Genomic DNA, 23,193 nt, shown 5'->3' with positions numbered 1-23,193 from the left:
CTCTTTTATATTCCTTAGCTTTGGTAAATAAGGAAATTTAATTACAATAAAATTTTCTTAATTTTCCTTGACAACAATTAATTAAGAAAAATTAAATAAAATTTCCTAATCAATTTCATCATGGTCGGCCACCTCAATAGAAGCAAACAAGGCAATTTCAATCAACAATTAAAATTCCTTATTTGTCTTCGGAATTTTTTTTTTAAAAAAATAAAATTTCCCTTTAAAATCCCTTCATGGTTGATAAAAAGAAATTTCTATAATTTTAATTTTTCAACATGTGAATAATTTACAAAGAGAAAAATAAAATATCTTTACTATCTACAAATAAGGAAAGAGATCTAATATCTTTTATTAATCTTTTGTTGAAGAGATATTTTAATTTTAATTCTCTCTAATAAATTATATCTTCCATATAAGAAAATTTTAAAATTAAAATTCTTTTAAATTTAATGGGGTCGGCCACCTAAGCTTGGGTTCAAGCTAGGGCCGACCACCCATGAGCCAAGGCTTGGCCGGCCCTAGCTTGAACCACAAGCTAGCTTGGCCGGCCCCTACATCATGGGTACGAAGGTGGGTATAGATGGGTATAGTACTCTATAAATAAGAGGTTACGATAGGGACCGAGAGGAGGAATTGGTTTTAGTCTCCCGATAAAATTAAGCATCCCATATTCGCCCCGAACACACAACTTAATTTTATCAATAATAATTCATTCCACTAGAGAACTATTATTGAACTATCGCACCAATCCCAAATTACATTTTTGGGCTCCTTATTATGAGTGTGTTAGTCTCCCTGTGTTTAAGATGTTGAATGTCCACTAATTAAGTGAGTTACTGACAACTCATTTAATTAATATCTTAGTCCAAGAATAGTACCACTCAACCTTATCGTCATGTCGGACTAAGTCCACCTGCAGGGTTTAACATGACAATCCTTATGAGCTCATCTTGGGGACATTATCAACCTAGATTATTAGGACATAATTTCCTTCTATAATCAATAACACACACTATAAGTGATATCATTTCTCAACTTATCAGGCTTATTGATTTATCGAACTAAATCTCACCCATTGATAAATTAAAGAAATAAATATCAAATATATGTGCTTGTTATTATATTAGGATTAAGAGCACACATTTCCATAATAACTGAGATCTTTGTTCCTTTATAAAGTCAGTATAAAAGAAACGACCTCTAATGGTCCTACTCAATACACTCTAAGTGTACTAGTGTAATTATATAGTTAAGATAAACTAATTCCTAATTACACTACGACTTTCCAATGGTTTGTTCCTTTCCATTTTGGTCATGAGCTACTGTTTATAATTTATAAGGTACTGATAACATCATCTTCTGTATGTGGCACTGATAACCATGATTTTACTGCATTATTTTGATTCATATATGCATGGTTTGATGTTGATTTCATAGGTTAAAATCATGGTTACATCATATTTTGTGCATTGTGTGTATTTTTGGACTTAATTGCAAATTACTTTATTTTTATATTATTTGATGCTAATATTTGATTCTTATTTTGTAGGCATCAAAGGATCTTGAATTTGGATCTATTTGGACCGAAATTAGGCTCGAATCGGAGTTCAAACAAGAAGATCAAGCTTTGGAGCATTATGGGTCGTTCATCAAGAATAGGACAGATCTGGACCATCCGTTGAAGATCTGGCCGATCCAACCTAATGGGGAGCAGATCTAAGCCATTGATGAAGATCCAGAAGTTTTGATCCATATCTGAGTTCATCCATCCATTGATCCAGCCGGATTAATCTGGGCCGTTCATTGAAGATCGGCAGATCTGGGCCATCCAGTGATGATCTGATCGATCCGACCTAAGGGAGGGTAGATCCAGACTCTAGATCAAGATCAGTACCTTCGGATCGGATTTTGGGCAAGCTTTTACCGTTGATTTAGCTCCAAATCAATCTCAGCCGTCGGTTCAGATCTGGAACAGATTCAAAACACAGAAGCTACAGTGTTTTCCAGTGTCGATCTCCTCCGCTGTTCTTGGCGTCGCGCGTTCTTCTTCCGGTGGATTTCGGCCCCGATTCCTTCTCCAATCAACCTCTCGAGCTTCAACTTCATTGTAGAGCTTCACGGCAGCACATCCCGATCATCTAGAGCTATCAGAGGGTGTTCCCTCCGGTGCAATCTCTACTTCTGTGATTCTCTGTTCCAGCGCCGATTTGGTGGTGGTCTTCCAATCGGAGACTCCGATTCCCATCAGCAGCATTTGGAGGTGGTCTTCCGGTGTTCCTGAGCTCCATCCGACATCAAACTATCATCCACAACTCCATCCAGATCCAGAGGACCAGATTTGTAGATTTCCAACATTTTCGGCCATTTTTGGGTTCCGGGTTGTTCTAGCTCGTCGGGGGTGGTCCGTCGGCGTTGCTGAGCATACTTGGAGCTGATACGCCACTGATATTCTTCACTGAGGTCCAAAATTGGGTGGTTTCGATTTCGGTCTCTTGTGTGACGGCAAGAGTATGAAGTTTGTGAGTTGATTGTGAGAGGATTGGTTTTTATTTCTTTCTAGTTCTTTTTCTTACTGTTCAACAGCTTAGAACTTGTTTCTTTTAATGGTTGTTATGTTTTTATGCAAGTAATTTAGTATTTCTTTACCTTGTTGTAGTTTAATTTGAGTTTAAGTTGTGCTTGATTAATTGTTTAGGGTTTAAGTTCTAAGTTAGGGTTTACATCTTGTTTTAGATCAGATTTTATTCCTGTCTCGTTATTTCATATTTAGTTTAAATGTGTTGATGGTTTAATTATAATGTAGGGTGACAATGCATTATGGTTGGAACATTGGCACATTGTTAGATTTCATTCTTGCTTTAGGTTAATCTCTTTATTGCTGTGCTTTTCCGTTGTTACATTTAGATTCAAGCTTAAATTCCCCCAACTCCATTTTTATATCGAAAACCCCAAAAATAGGAATAAAAGACAATCCTAAATTACATTCTACGTTGGTTCCTCGGATCGATCCTGGGCTCGTTACTACAACATTATTGTTTAATTAAGGGGTTCAGTGAAATATACATTTGTATAATTTTATTAGCGGATGTGACATTTAATATAGATTTTAGGCTATATCAAATTTTGGCGCCGTTGCCGAGGAAATTGTAATATGCAATGTTTAGTAATTTTAGGATTGTTGTTTTGATTGCTTTCATGATTATATATTCATGTGTTGATTTTATTTGTTCCTAAGTCTTCTGATTTTATTTGCTAGTGTTTCAGTGTAAGAACAGGAAATTCATGTGACCATGGATCCATATCATCAGTATTTTGGAGATGGGATGGAGAATTATTTTTATCAGCCCAGACTCAGTCCTATCAGTCCTACCTACCTATGGAGCAACGGAATAGGTATGAGGATGCACAAGAACAAATTGAAGAATCAATGTGAAAATGCAATGAAGTTATGCAACAAATGTTAGAGCATCAAGAGCAACAATTTGCAAGGATACAGAACATACAGAGTCAGTTAGATCAAATTGCATCATCCATCAACCAGTTACAAAAACGAAGAGCCAGTGAAGAGATGGATTGTGGAGATCTTGTCAGGCCTGACACTACTTCTATTTCTTCACAAGAATTTTCTAATATTATTTGTGATGATGATGTAGTTGTTCAAATTTCTGAATCTACTGATGATGTTGCTTTAGATGTTGTTGAAGATGCAGGTATTGTTGCAGAAGATGATTTAAGTGTAGGGGAATGCTTACTGGAAGCATTACCTCAAGAATCACCAAGAATGGAGGATGTAAGTGTAGGGACTTGTGCTATGGAGCCAAGCACCCAAGAATCACTACATGAAGTTGAACATTTGCCAGAACTGGAGTTTGAGCATTTATTTGAGGAGAAGGAGGTAATAATCACAACTCCAGGTACCTCTCAAGATTACAAGATGAGTATTTTGTGTAATTTTTCAGAGAATTTTATAGAGGTACCGTTCGTTGATTTTATTAGTTGTGATTCATTTCTTGAAATATCTTTAAACCACACTAATGTTCTCCTATTTTCTTTTTACCCCACATGCGTGTGGGAGGTGTTTTCTTTGATTGATGTTGTAGGAGAACATAAGCTTCCGGAGTGGGTGCTTAAACTGAACCGACTTAGACCTCCGGAAAAGGTTTTTAAGGGAAAAAGGATGAATAAAAAGAATTTAAGTAGAACCATGATTACTCCATTAACATGATATTAGTTAATTTGGTGGTGGACTCCAATTTGATTAGTTGAGTTTGATTGCATGAAAATACCTAGAGAGGACCACTTTAAGCCTATACTATATTATTTTCTTTGTGTGACATGTACTTACAACAATTGAAACTCTAGAACTTGCTTAGTTTCTTTTCAAAGTCACAATAGCAATTGTGTGCATGGAAATTGAGGATTTTGTCAATTTTCTTCCCCTTCATACTTTCCAATTCCTTTCCTCACAATTTTTTTTATATATTCTCATCTAGCATTCTAATTCTTAATTCTCTTTGCTTGTCATATTTCTTTTATTTTGTTGGGAGTTTTGGATTAATTGCTTGATGAGTTAGCTTGACTTAGATGGACAAGGTCTTAAGTGTGGGGGAGGGATGATGAGATGATAATTTTTGGAAATATTGAAGAATGTTGCAAGGATTCACGAAATATTGGCACAATCACTAGATTATGAGTTGTTTAGTGAAATTTTGAAGTTGAAAATTGTGTACACTGGTTTGTGCCACTTTTGTGCCAACTTTCTCTTTAAAATCTTAAATCATTGAGAAATTCAAGCAAATGTATTGTATGCTCAATAACAAATGGTATGCTTACCTTGTATAGCATTTGCAAGATGAGAAAAGATGAATTCAGGGATTTATCTGGACACAAAACAATGCAAGAACAGTGAGTTGTATAGCCACTGGAATGTGATTTAAATGGATCAAAATTCGGAATTCAATGGGTGGTTATTATTTCATCAACTAAGCATTCGAATGGAGTGTCAATTACTCTGAAAGTTGAAGGAAAGGGCAACATTTAGAACTTAAAACAGTGGCTAGCTGGAAATGTGGGAATCTGCTGAAACAAACTGAGAATTATAAGCTAATTTACTGTTATTGTTACATTGAATCAAAGTGGGTTTCTACTAATGTAACATGAGTTTATTTGCCAATTGCGTCAATGAAGAGTGTAGTGAAAAGAAAGTGAAATGAATTGAAGTCTTGAATTGCTAAATCTTGCTGAAATCAAAATGCAGGATGTTCTTGAAACTGGAAATTGAATCTGCCCGTTCTATGATTAGGTTAGATTTCTAAATCTGCAATTTTTAATGGTGTAATTTGAGCTGAGTATGGTTCAGTCTTGCTGTGGAATAAATGAAAAATGCAAAAGGAAGACTATAGTAATGAAAAGTTGAAGGATACTGGAAATGCTTACTGCACAAAATCTATATCAACTTCGGATTACCTCTCTGATCTGAAAACCAGAATTCTGAATTCATTTCTGAATTGAAGAGCTTTGGTTAAGAATCTGAATTCAAATAGGGTAGATGTTGTTGTGCTGAATTCTGCAGGAAATTGAAGGCTGCAGTAACATACAAATGGTTTCTCATTTTACTCCATGTTTTTTTTTTCAAATTGAATTTTTCAGAAACTAGAAGCATCAACATTCAAGGTTGATTCTGGAAATATCAAGTCACTAAATTTTGGGAATTGAAACGTAATGGGAAAGCTGTAGAATGCTGAAATAATCTGATTAGTGAGCCTTCTGGAATCTGATTTTTGAAATTGGATTATAGCAGTTGGTATAGCTAGCAATTCCTCCATCTGAGCAACAAGATGGCAGTGCAGAAATCAGCAAACTGAATTTTGACTCCTAAAAAGTCTCATTGTCAACTTCAACATTTGTGTGCCAACCTTTCAACCCATTTGCTGATCAGAACCAAGATTCTTAACTAAGGTTCAGAAATCCAGAATTAAAAAAAAGGGCAGCCTTAATTCTAAATTCTTTGGTTTAGTCTCTGAATCAGATTTATGAATTCATGAATTATACATATCAACTCTATTTTAGAGACTTTATAGTTGATCTTGGCAGAGTTTTTGAAGATGAAACAGTTCAGATTTGCAATTCTGGGAAACTTGAGTTCTGTAGCTTAAACTTTGGGATCAAAGCTGCTATTGGAGTATTAAACCTTGTTTGGGGATTCATTACTGATGTAATATAACTCCAATCCATTTGCTTTCAAAGAGAAATGCAAAGAGCAGAATGTTGCTGAACTGTATTCTACTTTTGGATGGTTGAAAATAAGTGAGAGCTATAGAAAGTTTGTTGCTGTTGAAGAAGCAAAGAACTATCAGCTATATTTCTGAGTTGCTAATATTTGAGCTGAAATTCTGCTGTTGCAAGTGCATGGAGTTTGAATTGGTATTTCATGAAGCTGGAATTTGGTGATGTTAGAATCTGTAGTGGCAAATTGCAGAAATCAGAGTCCATTTACAAATTTCAGCTGAACCTTGCAAATGTGATTGTGGAATGCATAAGTTTGGTTATATTTTAAAGAACTCTTAGCTAATGTTAGTAGCACTATTGAATTCTTGAAGACACATTGGAAGTTAAGTCATCAAGAGAATGAGAGGCAAGGAAATAGTAATCTGGATAAATGCAGGTTGCTGTAATCTGGAAATTTTTCTGTGCCATTTTGGAGTGGGGGTTATGACAAACTAGAGTTGTTTAAACCTGAAATCTTTGGAGAATAAATTGATAAGGGTCTTAAGAAGCTGGATGGAAAGGAATGAGAATTTTTGGAGGCTAAATGATGATTAGTTGTTAGAGTCCATAACCTGTACAGAAATTTCAGAAAACCTGCTGTTGCTGTGCTACTTGGGTTTTTGTGTGAGCTAATCACTGTAAATTGAATTCCAGCTATTGTTCTGGTTTTGTTAAATGATAATCTATTTTATTAAGGGTTTCTGAGATTTTTAAGCTGAGAATTTGATACATAACAGAAACATAAAGCTGAAACTGGAAGTTGAAACCATTCTGCAGCTTGGGTTTTGGACAGTGTACAGTTGGAAATGGAGCTGGGAATCTACAACTGTTTGGTATCAAATGGTGTATCAATAATTGGGAGAAGCATTCAAGCCAAAGGGGAAGCTCAAGGGGAGAGACAAGGAATTAATACTTGACTGGTGGATGAAATCTGGAATTGACAGTGCAGGGAAGTGTATTGCAGAAAAAAAAAAACTGTGGTCCTGTTTTGTGGCAACTTTCCTTTAAATTTTCTGGGCAGCAATTTAAGCCATTTGATGTGTCATTCCGTGTGCCAACTGAAATGCCATGTTTTGCTGGAAATGAAGTTGTAAATGCTGAATCGAACTTCTGAATTTAGAATGCTATAACTTCAAGTTTGATGCTGAACCAGGTTGCTGAGCTTCTAAAACTTTCTTTGAATATGAACTGAACTCCAGTCCTTTCAATTCAATAGTAAATGGGATCTCATTCCTGACTAAATCTTTCATTATTCAAGCCAATTTTCCATGTATGTTGAATTCTGAAACTAAAGATCAAAACAAGGTTCTGGAACTAAGGTTCAGAATTTAGAATTCAAAAAGAAAAGTTGATAAGAATTAGATTTTTGTTCTGGACAGTATTATGTGTACTGAAAACCAGACCTGATACAGAATTTGGACAGTTTTGAAAGAGCACAGAGATTGATACTGATTTTGGAATTAATTGAGGAGCTGAATTGCGGATTAGCTCCCTTATTGTTGTGTGCATTTTGCTTGTTACAAGTTATTGATCATTAAGAATTTGAATGAGAACATGCTTGTTGAATTTAGCTGAATTCCAGATTTCAGAATTCAGTTTCATTGAATTATGCTTACCTTGTTAGTGCAGCCTTATTAGACACATAGGAATCAAAATAGTTCATCTCTTTCTGCTGAAATTGTAAGCAATCTGTTACTGAAGAAAATCCACAGGAAAATAATAGAAACAGAGGAAGAGAAGTGAGGAAAACCTGAAGAATGAAAGGAGTACAGTGGCTATAAGAGTTTCAAGTAAGTGGATGGGATGTGTTGTCTTTCATTGTCCGAGACGGACATAATTTTAAGTGTGGGGGAGGGAGCTTTTCTCCATGAGGCAATTTAAGATTATTTGAGTTTTCAAAGTGATGGAATGAAGTGGAAAAACAGTAAAAACAGTGAAGAAAGAAAAAAATGACACATTCAAGAGAGTATCAAAGTTGGAGATAGAGTATCAAGATTTTATGTTTGCATTCAAATTGAAGGAGAGGTTAGCTTGATATTTTGAATTGGTAATGACAAATGGTATACAACTCTTTTCACATCAAATTGGTCAACCCATCAAGTATATTCCTCCAATACTCTCATCTTCTCAATTTCTTCATTAAATACTTTGCCTTTGCTATTTCATTCACTTAAATTGTTCTTATTGCTCCATTTTAAATTTTTGATGATGAAATCCTTTTGATTCATGTATGCTATGTTTATAGTGGTGGAGAATTAGAAAATAAGCAAGCTTATGGTAGTGAAATGTTGTGAGTTGCATTGAGTGAGCTCCACTTATACACATGCTTGAGTGTGAGAGATAGATTAGGTAAATCCCTTGTGGGATTGCAACTTGCTTAAATTTTTCAATTGGATTGAAACTACCATATCTACTGATTATTGTTTGGATTGTATTCATGATTGTTTGTGATCTTTAAGATGATCTTAGTTAAATTCTTTTTACTATCTTTTAGGTATTGCTAGGGAATTTTCATGGAGATGATTTTTAGTTTTCTTTACTTGTACGGGACGTTCAAGACTAAGTGTGGGGGATTTGATAACCATGATTTTACTACATTATTTTGATTCATATATGCATGGTTTGATGTTGATTTCATAGGTTAAAATCATGGTTACATCATATTTTGTGCATTGTGTGTATTTTTGGACTTAATTACAAATTACTTTATTTTTATATTATTTGATGCTAATATTTGATTCTTATTTTGTAGGCATCAAAGGATCTCGAATTTGGATCTATTTGGACCGAAATTAGGCTCGAATCGGAGTTCAAACAAGAAGATCAAGTTTTGGAGCATTATGGGTCGTTCATCAAGAATAGGACAGATCTAGACCATCCGTTGAAGATCTGGCCGATACAACCTAATGGGGAGCAGATCTAAGCCATTGATGAAGATCCAGAAGTTTTGATCCAGATCTGAGTTCATCCAACCATTGATCCAGCCGGATTAATCTGGGTCGTTCATTGAAGATCGGCAGATCTGGGCCATCCAGTGATGATCTGATCGATCCGACCTAAGGGAGGGTAGATCCAGACTCTAGATCAAGATCAGTACCTTCGGATCGGATTTTGGGCAAGCTTTTACCGTTGATTTAGCTCCAAATCAATCTCAGCCGTCGGTTCAGATCTGGAACAGATTCAAAACACAGAAGCTACAGTGTTTTCCAGTGTCGATCTCCTCCGCTGTTCTTGGCGTCGCGCGTTCTTCTTCCGGTGGATTTCGGCCCCGATTCCTTCTCCAATCAACCTCTCGAGCTTTAACTTCATTGTAGAGCTTCACGGCAGCACATCCCGATCATCTGGAGCCATCAGAGGGTGTTCCCTCCGGCGCAATCTCTACTTCTCCGATTCTCTGTTCCAGCGCCGATTTGGAGGTGGTCTTCCAATCGGCGACTCCGATTCCCATCAGCAGCATTTGGAGGTGGTCTTCCGATGTTCCTGAGCTCCATCCAACATCAAACTATCATCCGCAACTCCATCCAGATCCAGAGGACCAGATTTGTAGATTTCCAGCATTTTCGGCCATTTTTGGGTTCCGGGTTATTCTAGCTCGTCGGGGGTGGTCCGTCGGCGTTGCTGAGCATACTTGGAGCTGATACGCCACTGATATTCTTCACTGAGGTCCGAAATTGGGTGGTTTCGATTTCGGTCTCTTGTGTGACGGCAAGAGTATGAAGTTTGTGAGTTGATTGTGAGAGGATTGGTTTTTATTTCTTTCTAGTTCTTTTTCTTACTGTTCAACAGCTTAGAACTTGTTTCTTTTAATGGTTGTTATGTTTTTATGCAAGTAATTTAGTATTTCTTTACCTTGTTGTAGTTTAATTTGAGTTTAAGTTGTGCTTGATTAATTGTTTAGAGTTTAAGTTCTAAGTTAGGGTTTACATCTTGTTTTAGATCAGATTTTATTCCTGTCTCGTTATTTCATATTTAGTTTAAATGTGTTGATGGTTTAATTATAATGTAGGGTGACAATGCATTATGGTTGGAACATTGGCACATTGTTAGATTTCATTCTTGCTTTAGGTTAATCTCTTTATTGCTGTGCTTTTCCGTTGTTACATTTAGATTCAAGCTTAAATTCCCCCAACTCCATTTTTATATCGAAAACCCCAAAAATAGGAATAAAAGACAATCCTAAATTACATTCTACGTTGGTTCCTCGGATCGATCCTAGGCTCATTACTACAACCACTACAAGAAAACAGGGTATCAGAAACAGAATTTTAAAACGGAACAAAAATTTGTCTTAAATTTTAATAAATTATAAACGGATTTGCTACGGAAATATTATTTCGTTTAACTTTAAAAAAAAATAATATAGAAAAAAATTTTAAAACGGATTTTAAAATAAATTAGAAACAAAATTTATAAATTAATTTTTATAAACAAAAATAAATATGAATTAGTAACGAAATTTGATACGAAACTAGTTTTTGTTTGTAAATATGTTTAAAGTTGTTTTAAACAGAAAATAAATCTGTTTATAAAGTATATAATGTGAGAAATAAATTATTAAATAATTATAAATATATTTTATTTTAAATAATAAAAAAGCCTAAACCTATTTGAGCGTTTCTCTCCCAAATCTCGCACTCGCGTTTTCTACTTCGTCGGCGCACACGAACGATTTCTTCTCCGGCTGCAGACACACGATTTCTCCTCCGGCTTGCACGCGATCTTCTTCTCCGGTCCCAAATCAAGCATGGCTTTAAGACAGGCATGGCTCTGACTTAAGGGGCAAGCGATCTTCTTCTCTGTCTCCAAATCACGCACGCACAACCCTCCGGCTTAAGGCGCACACGATCTTCTTCTCTGGCATTCTTTCTACGATCCACTGAACAAGCTTAAGCTCAGGTATCTCATTTGCTTCTTTTCCAGCCTTCTTCTCTGTTCTAGAACGCGCAACACCAGTTGTCTCCTACTCATGCGATCGAGGTCATTCGTGTGACCTAATCGCGCGGTGGCTGTTGCACACGAAGCTAGTCGCTTGCACGACCTAATTGGTTGCTACCTTGGCACTACCGCAGCCACCACATTGGTTGCCTTGGTCGTCTTGGCTGCTGTCTTTCTCCTGCCGTGGCCTTGGTCATGTTTTTTTATTTATTGTTTTATTAATAAAATTGTTTTTTCAACAAGATATTATTATAACAATGTTTTAATATTGTTGTTTTCTTGCTGTGCATACAAGTTGTCATCCAATTGAAGCAGTAACAAAACTTGATTTTTTATGTTCTTGTTTCTTATATAATCTAATTCTAGATTGAGATTGGCATAGTTGTAATTATTGTATGTTAACTATATAATCTCAAGTAAACTTATCATGATGAGATGGATCAGGTACTATAAAGTATAAACCATCATACCAAGAGTTATTCATGCAAACTGATACAAGCAATGGTCATGATTCAACAATTTCTGCTTGTGAAAAGGGTTATATTTCTGACTACCATCGATTTGGATGGCTATGATTTTTAGCTCTCTGCATATATGCACTTGGACGCTTCAAGGATCTTGTGGCATGTACTAATGGACTAGTTTCTATACTGGTTAGTCTGTGGAACATATATTTCAAACTTCTATGCCAGTGTATTTTATTGTAGAAACATTTTCTTCACTTCCAAAGCTCCTTATTACTGTTTTTTCCCATGTAGGCTATACTTATTCTCCATTAGCCCAAGCATATCAGGAAATTTAGTATTCAAGACTCACCAATCTTTGGTAATTACATCCTGTACCTTTTTTTTTGTTTCCAGTATTGTGAGTCAATTATTTGTATATTGTTTCTCATCTTAGTTGTGATTGCTAATATGGCATTCCATTTTCAGCTAAACGGTCAGATAAGGGAGTCAACCTTTTAGCTTCTCTATGCTAGAAAATATGATGCCTCAGAGGGAAAACTGCGAGGAGTAATGGAAATGACAAATAACTTGATGTGGGCATATTGAAAAAAAAACCACAAGAAGCTTCAAATGCAAGGAATGAATGTCTGGCTTATATCGACACAGGTCTTAAGCCATCTTTACTGCTCTTTTACTTCATACACTTTCTAATATTTGTGTCATAATAGTTATTTCTATGTTATAGATGGCTTGACTTATTTTGATAACCTCTTGGAGGAAAAGTCATTAAAGTCAAGTATATTTATCTTAGAGAAAGATTATGAAGATGCAATCCTTAGCTAGATGAGTGAATGTTTGTTAATGACAGTGAAAGTATAGTTGGTAGTGGAAGCTTATCTGGAGGCGCTATTAACATGTGTGGAACAAAGGTATGGTTATGCAGCAATATGCTTCTAATTTATCGCAATCTGTCTGATTGTTTGATGTTATTCAATCGTAGAGAAAGTATGAGTTAATTGCTTCACCAGCAAAGTCTATCACAAGTCCATTGTCTCCACTCATGTTCTCCTGGTTCTCCTTGGTCATAGGATGAGGTGGGAAGACAAATTTCAGATGATAACGTGATTAATGATGCAAGATGCGAAGAAGATAGTTCATCAGTAGTTTGACGAAGAGGACCTAATCACGGGTCTCAAATTCCAACCAATATTGATGAACGGACTCAAATAAATGTGGTTATGAATAAGTAAGTCATATGACCTTTTAAATTTATTAAGTTTTGATACTTTTGTATTAAATTAATTTTGTTGTTATAATATTCTTAATTTTGTTATCTTTAGATTTGTCGAAAATGAGGTTCCTCGTGAAATTACAAATGATATAAAAGGAGTGATTAAAGGAGTATGGCCAACGTGGAAAAAGGTGTCTAATGATATTAAAGATTTACTTTGGAAAAATTTTAAGGTAAGTAATATATTTTTTAATTAGAGCAGCCATTGATTATTTATTCACATATGATATTATATATAATCATTGATTATTTATTTGTTTTGATGCAGTTGAGATATAATTGAGATAATTTTACCGACAGAGAAATGAAAAAGGTATGGAATGAAAATTCAAGTGAGAGATACAGGGCATCCATTCATTTGGCTAAGTAGCATTATCATCTGCACAAGAAGATTTATGAAGGAAACCAGACATATTAGATATGATAGGTAGAGGACCTGATTGGATGGAAGCTAATATATGGAATGACTTGGTTAAAATTCATCGGAATAAAGAAGATCACAAGATTAAATGTGAAATTGCATGGAAGAATAAAATGACAGCGACGGATGAGTCTACTACCAAGCATACTGGGGATTCAATTTCTTTTGGATCACACCGTGAGAGAATGGTAACTCTCCTTTTCTAACATGTTTATTCCATTAATTTACACATTCGATAAATTTATTATATATTTGACATTTAGATATAAATTCAATGTATTTCATTTGTTTTATTTTATATTGACATGTATTATATATGATTGTAGAAAAAAGATTTGGGACGAAATGTGGATGAATTTGAGGTTTTTGAACGAATGCATAAAAGAAAGCAAGGTATTGGAGAGTTTGTGGATAACAAATCAGCTCGAGTTAGTGTAAGTCAACATAATTAATTATTCATTAATTTTCTTTTAGCTTATATTAATTCTTACTTGTTGGTTTTTATATTTGTTAAACTAATATAAGCTCTTGTAATATGGACAGGAACAATATAAAGAGAGACAAAATGTTGATGATCAGTCTACTCGACCTTCATTCAATCTCAAATCATGGTGTGATGTGGTGGGCGACCCATGTAAGGGGAGGGTGTACGGATTTGGACGCAATCAACATTTTAGAAGATCATACAATGGGAATTCCATTGAAATGTGCTCTCATGAGAAGAACAAGGAATTATCTCAAGAAATTGAAGACATGTGTGCTATTAGCAAGAGGATGGAGGAAGAAATTACTGAAAGCAAAAATAAATTGGAACTCGTTATCAAAGAAAATAGACAGAGGGAAGAACAACTTATCGAGGAAGGTATGCAAAGAGAAGAAAATCTAAAAGAGATGGTTCGTAAAATGATTTAAGAGGCGGGATATACAAATCATTTATATCCAGGAGGATCTGGTCCCCGTGAGCGCCGCGATAAGCGAAATAAAGATTAAATATTGATGTTATCTTTGATTAATGGTTAAATGTATTTAGATGATGTGAATATTTACTTATTTCAATATTAATTTTATGATACTTTTGCATTAGAAATTAATTGTTTTAAAATTTTTAAATTTATTTGGAATGTGTGCATGTTAAATGTATCATGTAGATGATAAATATAAATAATAATGTAAATTTAATGATAAATTTAAAAATGAAGCTATATATAGATTTATAAATAAAATTATAAACAGATTTATAAACAGATTAAAATTATATTTAATATGTTATTTGAGACGAATTAATAATGAGTTTAAAACAAAATTTGAGACAGAATTTATAAACCGAATTATAAATGAATTTATAAACAAATTAAAATTATATTTTTTAGGTAATTTGAGACAGACTAATGACGGATTTAAAACAAAATTAGAAACAGAATTTATATTTTTAATTAATTTCATTTGGTCAAATAAAAACAGATTCACAAATAAATTTTTAATTTGTTTATGAAATTTGAGACGGAATATTTCCGTATCAAATTTAGCCACGGGGGTTTCACTAACGGATATTGGAAACGGAATATTCCGTCTCAAATATTCTTTAGAGACGGAAAAATGACTATCAGTGACGGAATTTTTCGTCTCTGAAGCCTTGTTTTCTTATAGTGAACATTATTGTTTAATTAAGGGGTTCAGTGGATATAATACATTGTTAATTTGATAAGTCCTTTTGTGACACGTAGAATTTTTAGGCTTATCAGGCACCACATACTATGTTATCTACAATATAAATTAATTGAACAACTACAACTAGATGTAGACAATTTGACCAAATGTGATTCTTTATTCAAAATAAATGTTTATAAAAGTTTAGGCTTTCAGTATACACTCTAATAGTGAGACCTTTAGAAACCCTAGGTAGCTCCTTAACCTCATTTTTCTTGTCTTGGCCGAAACTTGAGAGCATGAATCTTAGGTTTTCAAGCAACATAAAAACATGGAATCAATAACCTAAGTTCTCATAATACTTAACATAACATGTGAGACCTTTAGAAACCCTAGGTAGCTCCTTAACCTCATTTTTCTTGTCTTGGCTGAAACTTGAGAGCATGAATCTTAGGTTTTCAAGCAACATAAAAACATGGAATCAATAACCTAAGTTCTCATAATACTTAACATAACATATGAGTCCCTTAGAAACCCTAGGTAGCTTCTTAACCTAATTCCCTTGTCTTGGCCGAAACATGTAAGCATGATTCTAGTTTTCCTTTTGACAACTTAAAGCATGAAACTTTTACACCATACATAGTATAGCAAGTGAGACTTTTAGTAGGCATAAATGAGGTTCTAACCCTAATGTTCAAATCTTGGCCGAAACCTCTAGAAGCATGATTCTAAATTTTAATGCAACATAAGGCATGGAACTTAAACTAACAATATATAGAAGATCATACATCATGAGGAAGCATAAGCAAGCATAATTTAGGTCTAAAAACTTTCTCTAAACCTTTTCATTTCTTTTGGCCGAAACCTAAAGGTAAGACTCTAGGTTTTTAATGCAACATAAGGCATGGAAACTTAAACTAACATTATATAGAAAGTCATACATCATGAGGAAGCATAAGCAAGCATAGTATAGGTCTAACAACTTCCTCTAAGGCCTTTATTTCTTCTTGGCCGAAACCCTAAAAGCATAGTTCCAAGTTTTTCCTTTTTTTTTTTAAACAACATGAAGCATGAAAACTTTTAGTAACCATAGGTAACCTCTTAACTTTATATTGGCCGAAACTTTACAAGGTAAGACCCTAGGTTTTTCAAGCAACCTTTAAGCATAAAGCATACGAAAGCTACTTGTACTGCAGGTGAGGGAATACTTACATCCTTTCGCTAAGGAAAAGTACCCTTGCTTGAGAAGTTTTCCTAGGAAGAAGACCCCTTAGCTTGGTTTCAGCAATGAAGAAGATGGGCTTGGGATTTCGGTGGAAGAAGGAAGGAGGAGGAAGAAAGAAGAAAAAATGAAGTTTTCCTTTCCTTTCTCTTATTTATGCTAAATGAAGGAAGAAGACAAAACCATCTTTTCATTGCGAAGGAAGAAGGAAACTCAAACTTTTCCTTCTAAGTGAAGGGGGCCTTCACTTTCACCACCCTTAACTACAATCTCCCTTCTCTTCCTAACAGCACACCCCTACTGGGGCTACTGGTTATCACATACAACCACCTACCAAGAGGTTCAAGGTTCAAACCTTTGTCATGCCTCTTTTTTTTTTGGTTCTTTTTGCTCTTTATTTTTGAAAAGTCTACATAAAGCCCATTTTAATCATGCAATAATTTATATAAAATTACTAGCGATCCTATGGGTGTTACAAAACATGAACTTGACATTGAATAGGGAGAATCTATGATGTGTATAGGAGAAAATTACTTAGGCGATGCAGCTAGAGCAGCATGGGAAGCATATAAACAAAAGTTCCAAGAAGACATTGCTAGAATAGTAGCTCAAGGAAATAATATTCTAAATTTTTGTTATACTATACACCGCCTACTAACAGCCAAAGATGCTAACACGGGCTTAGACCTAAGACAACAAGAGACAATGCAAGACTTAGAGCAATTACAGCTTCTAAGTTGGAATTGGATTAAATCATTTTGTAATGACTTTTTAGTCTTAACAACAATTTCTAGAAATCATTACAACCCTGAATTATGAGAAAGATTGTTTAGTAAATTACCAGGCAATTTAGGAAAAGAAATTCATAAAGCATGGACGGACATGAAAGTACCCCGACCCTACAATATGATAACATAGGAATAAGAATACAACGCATTATAGCGGTACTAAAAGAAAAATGTGTTGGTTGCTACTCGGAAAACCTAGAGGTTTCACTGTACAAAAATTTTGTACAAAGGTCTGAACCTTTTCCTAGCTACCATGTGTTCTTTTAAATTAAATTTTGGATCGCCTGCGAAACTTAACACGTTTGATCCAAAACTTAATCTATTTGTTCTTTTAGGTTTTGACTTGGATCTCTTGCGGAACTTAACACGTTCGACCCAAGTCACCTTAAGTTATTAATTCCATTAAATATTAATTTCCATAATTGGTTCCCAGTGTTGGGATCTTAGATGGCTAGAGGGGGGTGAATAGCCTCTTTGAAAAATACTAAACACAAATTTCTTCAAGAACTTTGTTAGCACAGCGGAATTAGAAAACTAAAACAAAGAGAGAACACAGCACACTAACTCAGAGATTTACGAGGTTCGGGGATAACTTGCCCCTACTCCTCGGCGTGTCCGTAAGGTGGACGATCCCTTGATCTTCAGGTAGATCACACCCCGGAAGCTATCCGGCTAAAGGATTCTCCTTCTCGGTGGAGTAACCTCTCCACAAAGTCTTTAACAGCAGTAAGAAATTAAGCACAAGACTTACAGTAGTGGCTCAAGTGAAATGATCAAAGGAAGCTCACAGCCACAATCAGCGAAGAATAAGCACAAGCAGGAACACAAGAATACAGCCTCTCTTCAAGCACAAAGCACAGCACAGCTTGTTTCACACAATCAACCGAGAGCTCTATTCCTTGCTTCCTCGTCTCTCTTCTTATGCCTCTGCTCTTTCGCTGCCGAAACTCTGCGTCGAATCTCTGCTGTAAACACAAGCATCGCCAATCACTCTTCCTCCTCAGCTAGTTCTCTGAACTCACACCAATACCATCCTTGGTCTTGCTGGTGTCTTCTGAGCTCCAACCAACCCACAGGAGTCAAGCTGATCGCGAACAGAGATTGCAGTCTGTTAGCATCAGTATCCGTTGATGCTCAATCTTCCCTCATCGCAGTGATACACAGAAGAAAGTAAGCTCTGTCTTATTCCTTTGATGAGGCTTAATTTGAAATTAAGCACTGGTATGGAACCTGCAACCTGCACCATATAAAGCTCACAGCAGAAGTTGATTAGTTCAAATGAATCAGAAACCAGCAGAACCTGACAGTGTGTGCAGACAGTGTGGTGGATCGGTCAGCGGACCGATCCACACCTTTGAATTGATGTCTGATCGGTCGTGAAGACCGATCAGGGTATGGCCTGATCGGTCTACAGACCGATCAGGGCTTAATGAGTGCGGTTCCTCGCACTCCTAAGATCGTCATCTGATCGGTCCCAAGATCGATCAGGATATGGCCTGATCAGTCCTACAGACCGATCAGAGTGCATATGGATCGGTCCACAGACCGATCCCCTGCCTTTTTCCTTCTTGCGACATCATCTCCTGATCGGTCTACAGACCGATCAGATTACACTCAGTAGGCTACTGAGTGTTTCCTGATCGGTCTACAGACCGATTACACTCTGATCGGTCCACAGACCGATCAGATTACACTCAGTGTGCTACTGAGTGTTTCCTGATCGGTCACCAGACCGATCAGCAAACCTAGTTTCATCAGATCGGTCTGTGCAGGTCTGTTGACCGATCCAACGCCTATGTGATACTAGGATTGATCCTGAGAATGAGCTACCGAGCCCTCTCTGACTTCGTCCGGTCCAGAGAATGAGCTACTGAGCCCTCTCTGACCTAGTCCGGAGAACGAGCTACCGAGCCCTCTCTGACTTCGTCCGATCCAGAGAACGAGCTACTGAGCCCTCTCTGACCTAGTCCGAAAAATGAGCTACCGAGCCCTCTCCGACTTCGTCCGGTCCAGAGAACGAGCTACCGAGCCCTCTCTGACCATTCCGTGCCAAGTCACCATACTTGGACTTTTCCCGTGCCAAGCTCCCTGCTTGGACTTTTCACCAGATGTCTTGACCCATCTGGATTTCCCTTGCCTGGCTTCACTCACCAGGACTTTCCCTCCCAACTGATCAACCTCGATCAGTAGTCATTCTGAGTTTAATTAATATCTGATACAAACTTAAATCAGTGTCAACATCAAAACAACAGTCAGGTCAGACTGTATCAACAATCTCCCCCTTTTTGTTATTTGACAACACGATTTAAGTTTAGATCAGAATTGTTCAAATTTTCATAATTTTAGGGGAATCAAGATCCTCCCCCTAAGACGGATACAACACTATGTGAGGGTCTTCTAAAATCAAATTTGCATTCATCTAAACTTAGTTATCTTCTCCCCCTTTGTCAAACACCGAAAAGGTGCGAAAAAGGTAAGATAACTTAAAGAACTCCCCCTTAACCCTTACTGTCTGTTTCTTAAAGCACTTAGAATTCCCTCTAAGTGTATTATAAGACAGTAATAAGGAAATAAAGGACAAACAAGACATGCAAGTGAACAGCATATTAATAGCCGATAGAAAATGAAGCATAATAAAGAGCAAGCAAATATAAAATTGAGTAGCATAAATACATGAGTAGCATCAGAAGTGCAAACATCCAGGTCAGACATAAAAACTAACAAATAGCATCCAAAATACATAGACAGCCAAAATGAATGTATCAATCAATGTCCTCAACATGAGGAACATCATCATCATCTGCGGGAGGCACGTAATCCTGAGGCGGCATGCTGGAGCTCGAAGATGGATGGCCCGAGAATCGCTGCGGAGGTGGGTAGTTGGCCATCCAGCCCAGAAGTAGCTGCTGCGTCACTAGCTGTTGACTGCGCAAGTCATCGTAGCGCTGGTCGATCCGAACACGCAGTCCATAGAGCTCAGCAGCCAGTAGCTCATCGTGTCGATCAAAGCGACTCTCCAGCTCGGCGATCTGCCAGCGCAGATCAGGATCGTCCTCTCCATCGTCAGCAGCAGGAGGAGCAGCAACAGGAGCAACCTGTCGTGGAGGTCCCCGTGGTAACTCACCTAATGCTCTCCCATCCTTCCACCGAACATCCCCATTTTGTCCTATGATTCCAGACTTGGAAAATGCCCGCTTCCCAAGTCTGCAATCCTGTCTGACCATCTTGACTATTCTACCCTTAGAGACATCAATCTGAAGGGTCTCGAGCCAATCTGTAATTATATGCCCATAAGGCATATAAACAGTGGAGCTGCTAGGCTGAGAATATGAAATGATCGAAGAATATATGCTCGACATGATATCAAAATCGAGACGCCGACGTAAACCATAAAGCATAAGACAATGATATGATCGGATCTCAGCTAATGGTTTAGATGTGATAGGTAGAAGGCAGTTCGTGACAATCTTAAAAAGAATGTAGTCTTGAGGAGATAATCTCAAGGCTGCAAAAGTAGGGAAGTCAACATCTAGCTCATCTAGTCCATCCGGTCTAGGGTGTCCAAAGAAATACTCATAGATGGAATCAGGTGAGACATCAAGTGGAGGAGGTAATGACTCTGGTAAATCAGGATAGATGGGAAAAGGATCTCCTGAACACATACGGCAACCTAGATACCCAAAGAATTCTCTGATGGAGAAATCGATAGTTCTTTTAGCGACTCGGGTATTATAAACACCATCATGGTTCTGATGAAGATTGTTATAGAATTCAGAGACTAGATCAAAATTGATGTCCCTTTCTAGGTAGACTACCGAGTCAAGTTTATAATAGGCTAGGGTTTCGGATACAGAAGGACAAAATTCATCCATGTACTTTCGATCCACAGATCGACATGGAAGCAGCTTGAATGTCCTCTGTTGAAATGCTTGCTCAAACTGGCGGTTTGGGAATCTTGAAGAAGAGGGAGGTTGAGGTCGGGAGGGTGCTTGGGACTTGGATTTCTCAGCTGACTTAGATTTAGAGGTCCCTTCACCCATTACTTTCTTTCTAAGGGTTATCAAAGTGGTAAAATGGGGCAATGAGTGAGCACTAGAGCCACCAGCAAAAAAAAAAAACATATATGGTGAGAAAAGAAACCGAACTGCCAAAGTTCTAGAGAGGTAGAAAGTTACCTTGGTGTCATTGAACTTTTGGCTAGAGTTTCGGAGGGCTAGAGCTTCAGCTAGGGTTCGGCTAGAGGTCCGCGTGCAGCGAGAAGAGAAGGAGTGAGGTGAGGGAAGAAGTCGGCTAGGGTTCCGCGTGAAGGAGGAAAAGAAGAGATCGGGAAGGTTTTAATGGTTTACTGATGGGTAAACAGTGATGAAATGATCGGACGGCTGTCCGATCAGAGAAATCCTGACCGATCAGGGAACGTCCTGATCGGTCAGGGATCATCCTGATCGGTCAGGGATCGTCCTGATCGGTCGTGGGGACCGATCAGGGATCTTCCTGATCGGTCCCTGGACCGATCAGATGTGGATCAGTAGGGTCGATCTGTGCCGGTGTCTCCTGATCGATCCCTGGATCGATCAGTGAACCAGGAATGTCCTGATCGGTCATGGAGACCGATCAGGTATCGTCAAATCTCCTGATCGGTCGTGGAGACCGATTAGGCATCATCCTGATCGGTCCCTGGACCGATCAGTGTCTGATATAATTTTCAGTAACTGAAATTATGAGCCGTTATCTATCGGGAATTTTGAAAAGTTCAGAATTCAAGAATTCAGAATCTCCCAAATTCATAACTTAGAATCAACACCCACAAGTATATTAAAAAAAAATGAGCTCTTATGGTCTTAGCTTGTGTAGAGCCCGAAAGTTTCAGACTTTAAATCCAAAAACTCAGACATTTGGAATCTTAGAATTCCAATCTCAGAAAACCTTATAAAACTATATAGTGAAACAAGGTATTAATTAAGACTTAGGATTGCTATGATCAGTTTCAAGTTTGTCAAAATATAAACAACTTGTCCTAATTTTCAATCAAGGCATGTTAAGTATCAATCAAAAATATCAATCAACAAATCACCCATAGTTAGACACTTTTTAGACAAAGGTCCAATCAAGATTCCTTGATTGGAATATATGAGTAAGATCAAGGAACCAATTACACATGAATTATGTAATGGTGTTCCCCATACTCAATTAATGTCTCTTCAACCTAATTATTCAAGGGATGCATGATACATTTTGAATAATTTGGTTGTTCCTAGCATCTCACCCCATTTATAGCAAACAAAAATATTTTGTTAAACCTTATAGTTTGTGTGAGATGTTCCCAAGTTGCCCAAGTTATTATCCCAATTACTCTTGTCATTTTACTAGTCCTTATTGATCATGGTGAAGTTCTAATGACCTAAGGAGCCAAACACATTCCCAACTCCCTCCTTAAATGACTAAATTCATTCTCCGGAAGGGGTTTGGTGAAAATATCAGCTAGGTTTGACTTTGACTCAACATATGTGAGTGCAATGTCTCCCCTAGCTACGTGATCTCTTATGAAGTGATGACGCACTTCAATGTGTTTGGTCCTCGAATGATGGACTGGATTTTTAGTTAGGTTGATCGTGCTAATATTGTCACATAGCACTTGTACACCCTTATAAGAAAGTCCATAATCCTCTAGGGTGTGTATCATCCACAATAACTGTGATACACTCTCTCCCATGGCAATATATTCGGCCTCGGTCGTGGAGAGAGCAACACAATGTTGCTTCCGACTTGACCAACTAACTAAAGATGAACCTAAAAATTGGCAGCCCCCACTAGTACTTTTCCGATCCAATTTGCACCCAGCATAATCGGAGTCGGTATAACCTATCAAGTCAAAAGACTCAGTATGTGGGTACCAAAGACCTACTCTAATTGTGCCTTTAAGGTATCTCAGAATTCTCTTAACTGCAATTAAGTGAGATTCCTTGGCACAGACTTGATACCTAGCGCACATGCCCACAGCAAAGAGTATGTCCGGTCGACTAGCTGTGAGATATAGAAGACTACCAATCATGCTTCTATATTGCGTTAGATCAATTGGTTTTCTACTCTCATCATTGTCAAGGCGAGTGTTTGTCGTCATTGGAGTGGACACTTCCTTAGAGTCACTCATATTGAATTTTCTAAGCATCTCTTGA

General features: G+C 37.1%; 2 protein-coding genes and 2 long non-coding RNA genes across 4 annotated transcripts in view; all 4 read left to right on the top strand.

The window, feature by feature from the left end:
- LOC122048358 overlaps positions 1-7,384 on the top strand; it is a 53,034-nt gene extending 45,650 nt beyond the window's left edge. The window contains exons 5-6 of the mRNA XM_042609932.1: positions 7,048-7,103; positions 7,292-7,384. Coding sequence (XP_042465866.1) covers positions 7,048-7,103; positions 7,292-7,384 — 149 coding nt within the window. The remainder of the gene's footprint in view (positions 1-7,047; positions 7,104-7,291) is intronic.
- Positions 7,385-11,799: 4,415 nt separating this feature from the next.
- On the top strand, positions 11,800-12,214 carry LOC122049197. Its single transcript, XR_006130873.1, has 3 exons — positions 11,800-11,858; positions 11,964-12,030; positions 12,138-12,214. It is a non-coding gene; the product is annotated as an uncharacterized LOC122049197 (long non-coding RNA).
- Positions 12,215-12,693: 479 nt separating this feature from the next.
- Positions 12,694-13,301, top strand: LOC122049196. Its single transcript, XR_006130872.1, has 3 exons — positions 12,694-12,897; positions 12,992-13,073; positions 13,211-13,301. It is a non-coding gene; the product is annotated as an uncharacterized LOC122049196 (long non-coding RNA).
- Positions 13,302-13,386: 85 nt separating this feature from the next.
- Positions 13,387-14,275, top strand: LOC122048356. Its single transcript, XM_042609931.1, has 3 exons — positions 13,387-13,551; positions 13,690-13,797; positions 13,907-14,275. The coding sequence occupies exons 1-3, from the start codon at positions 13,387-13,389 to the stop codon at positions 14,273-14,275; spliced, it is 642 nt and encodes a 213-aa protein (XP_042465865.1).
- The last annotated feature ends 8,918 nt before the right edge of the window (positions 14,276-23,193 follow it).

The sequence above is a fragment of the Zingiber officinale genome, chromosome 2B, assembly GCF_018446385.1.
Source record: "Zingiber officinale cultivar Zhangliang chromosome 2B, Zo_v1.1, whole genome shotgun sequence".
In the NCBI taxonomy this organism is placed as follows: Eukaryota; Viridiplantae; Streptophyta; class Magnoliopsida; order Zingiberales; family Zingiberaceae; genus Zingiber; species Zingiber officinale.
The sequence above is the reverse complement of the archived record's forward strand: the minus strand, read 5'-3'. Positions and strand labels throughout refer to the sequence as shown.

Excerpts from the sequence above, each read along its gene's own strand:
- LOC122048356 (XM_042609931.1), top strand. The coding sequence starts at position 13,387 with ATGGAAGCTAATATATGGAATGACTTGGTTAAAATTCATCGGAATAAA. Across the intron at positions 13,552-13,689 it reads GATCACACCGTGAGAGAATG|AAAAAAGATTTGGGACGAAA; the intron begins GTAACTCTCCTT and ends ATATGATTGTAG. Across the intron at positions 13,798-13,906 it reads ACAAATCAGCTCGAGTTAGT|GAACAATATAAAGAGAGACA; the intron begins GTAAGTCAACAT and ends TAATATGGACAG.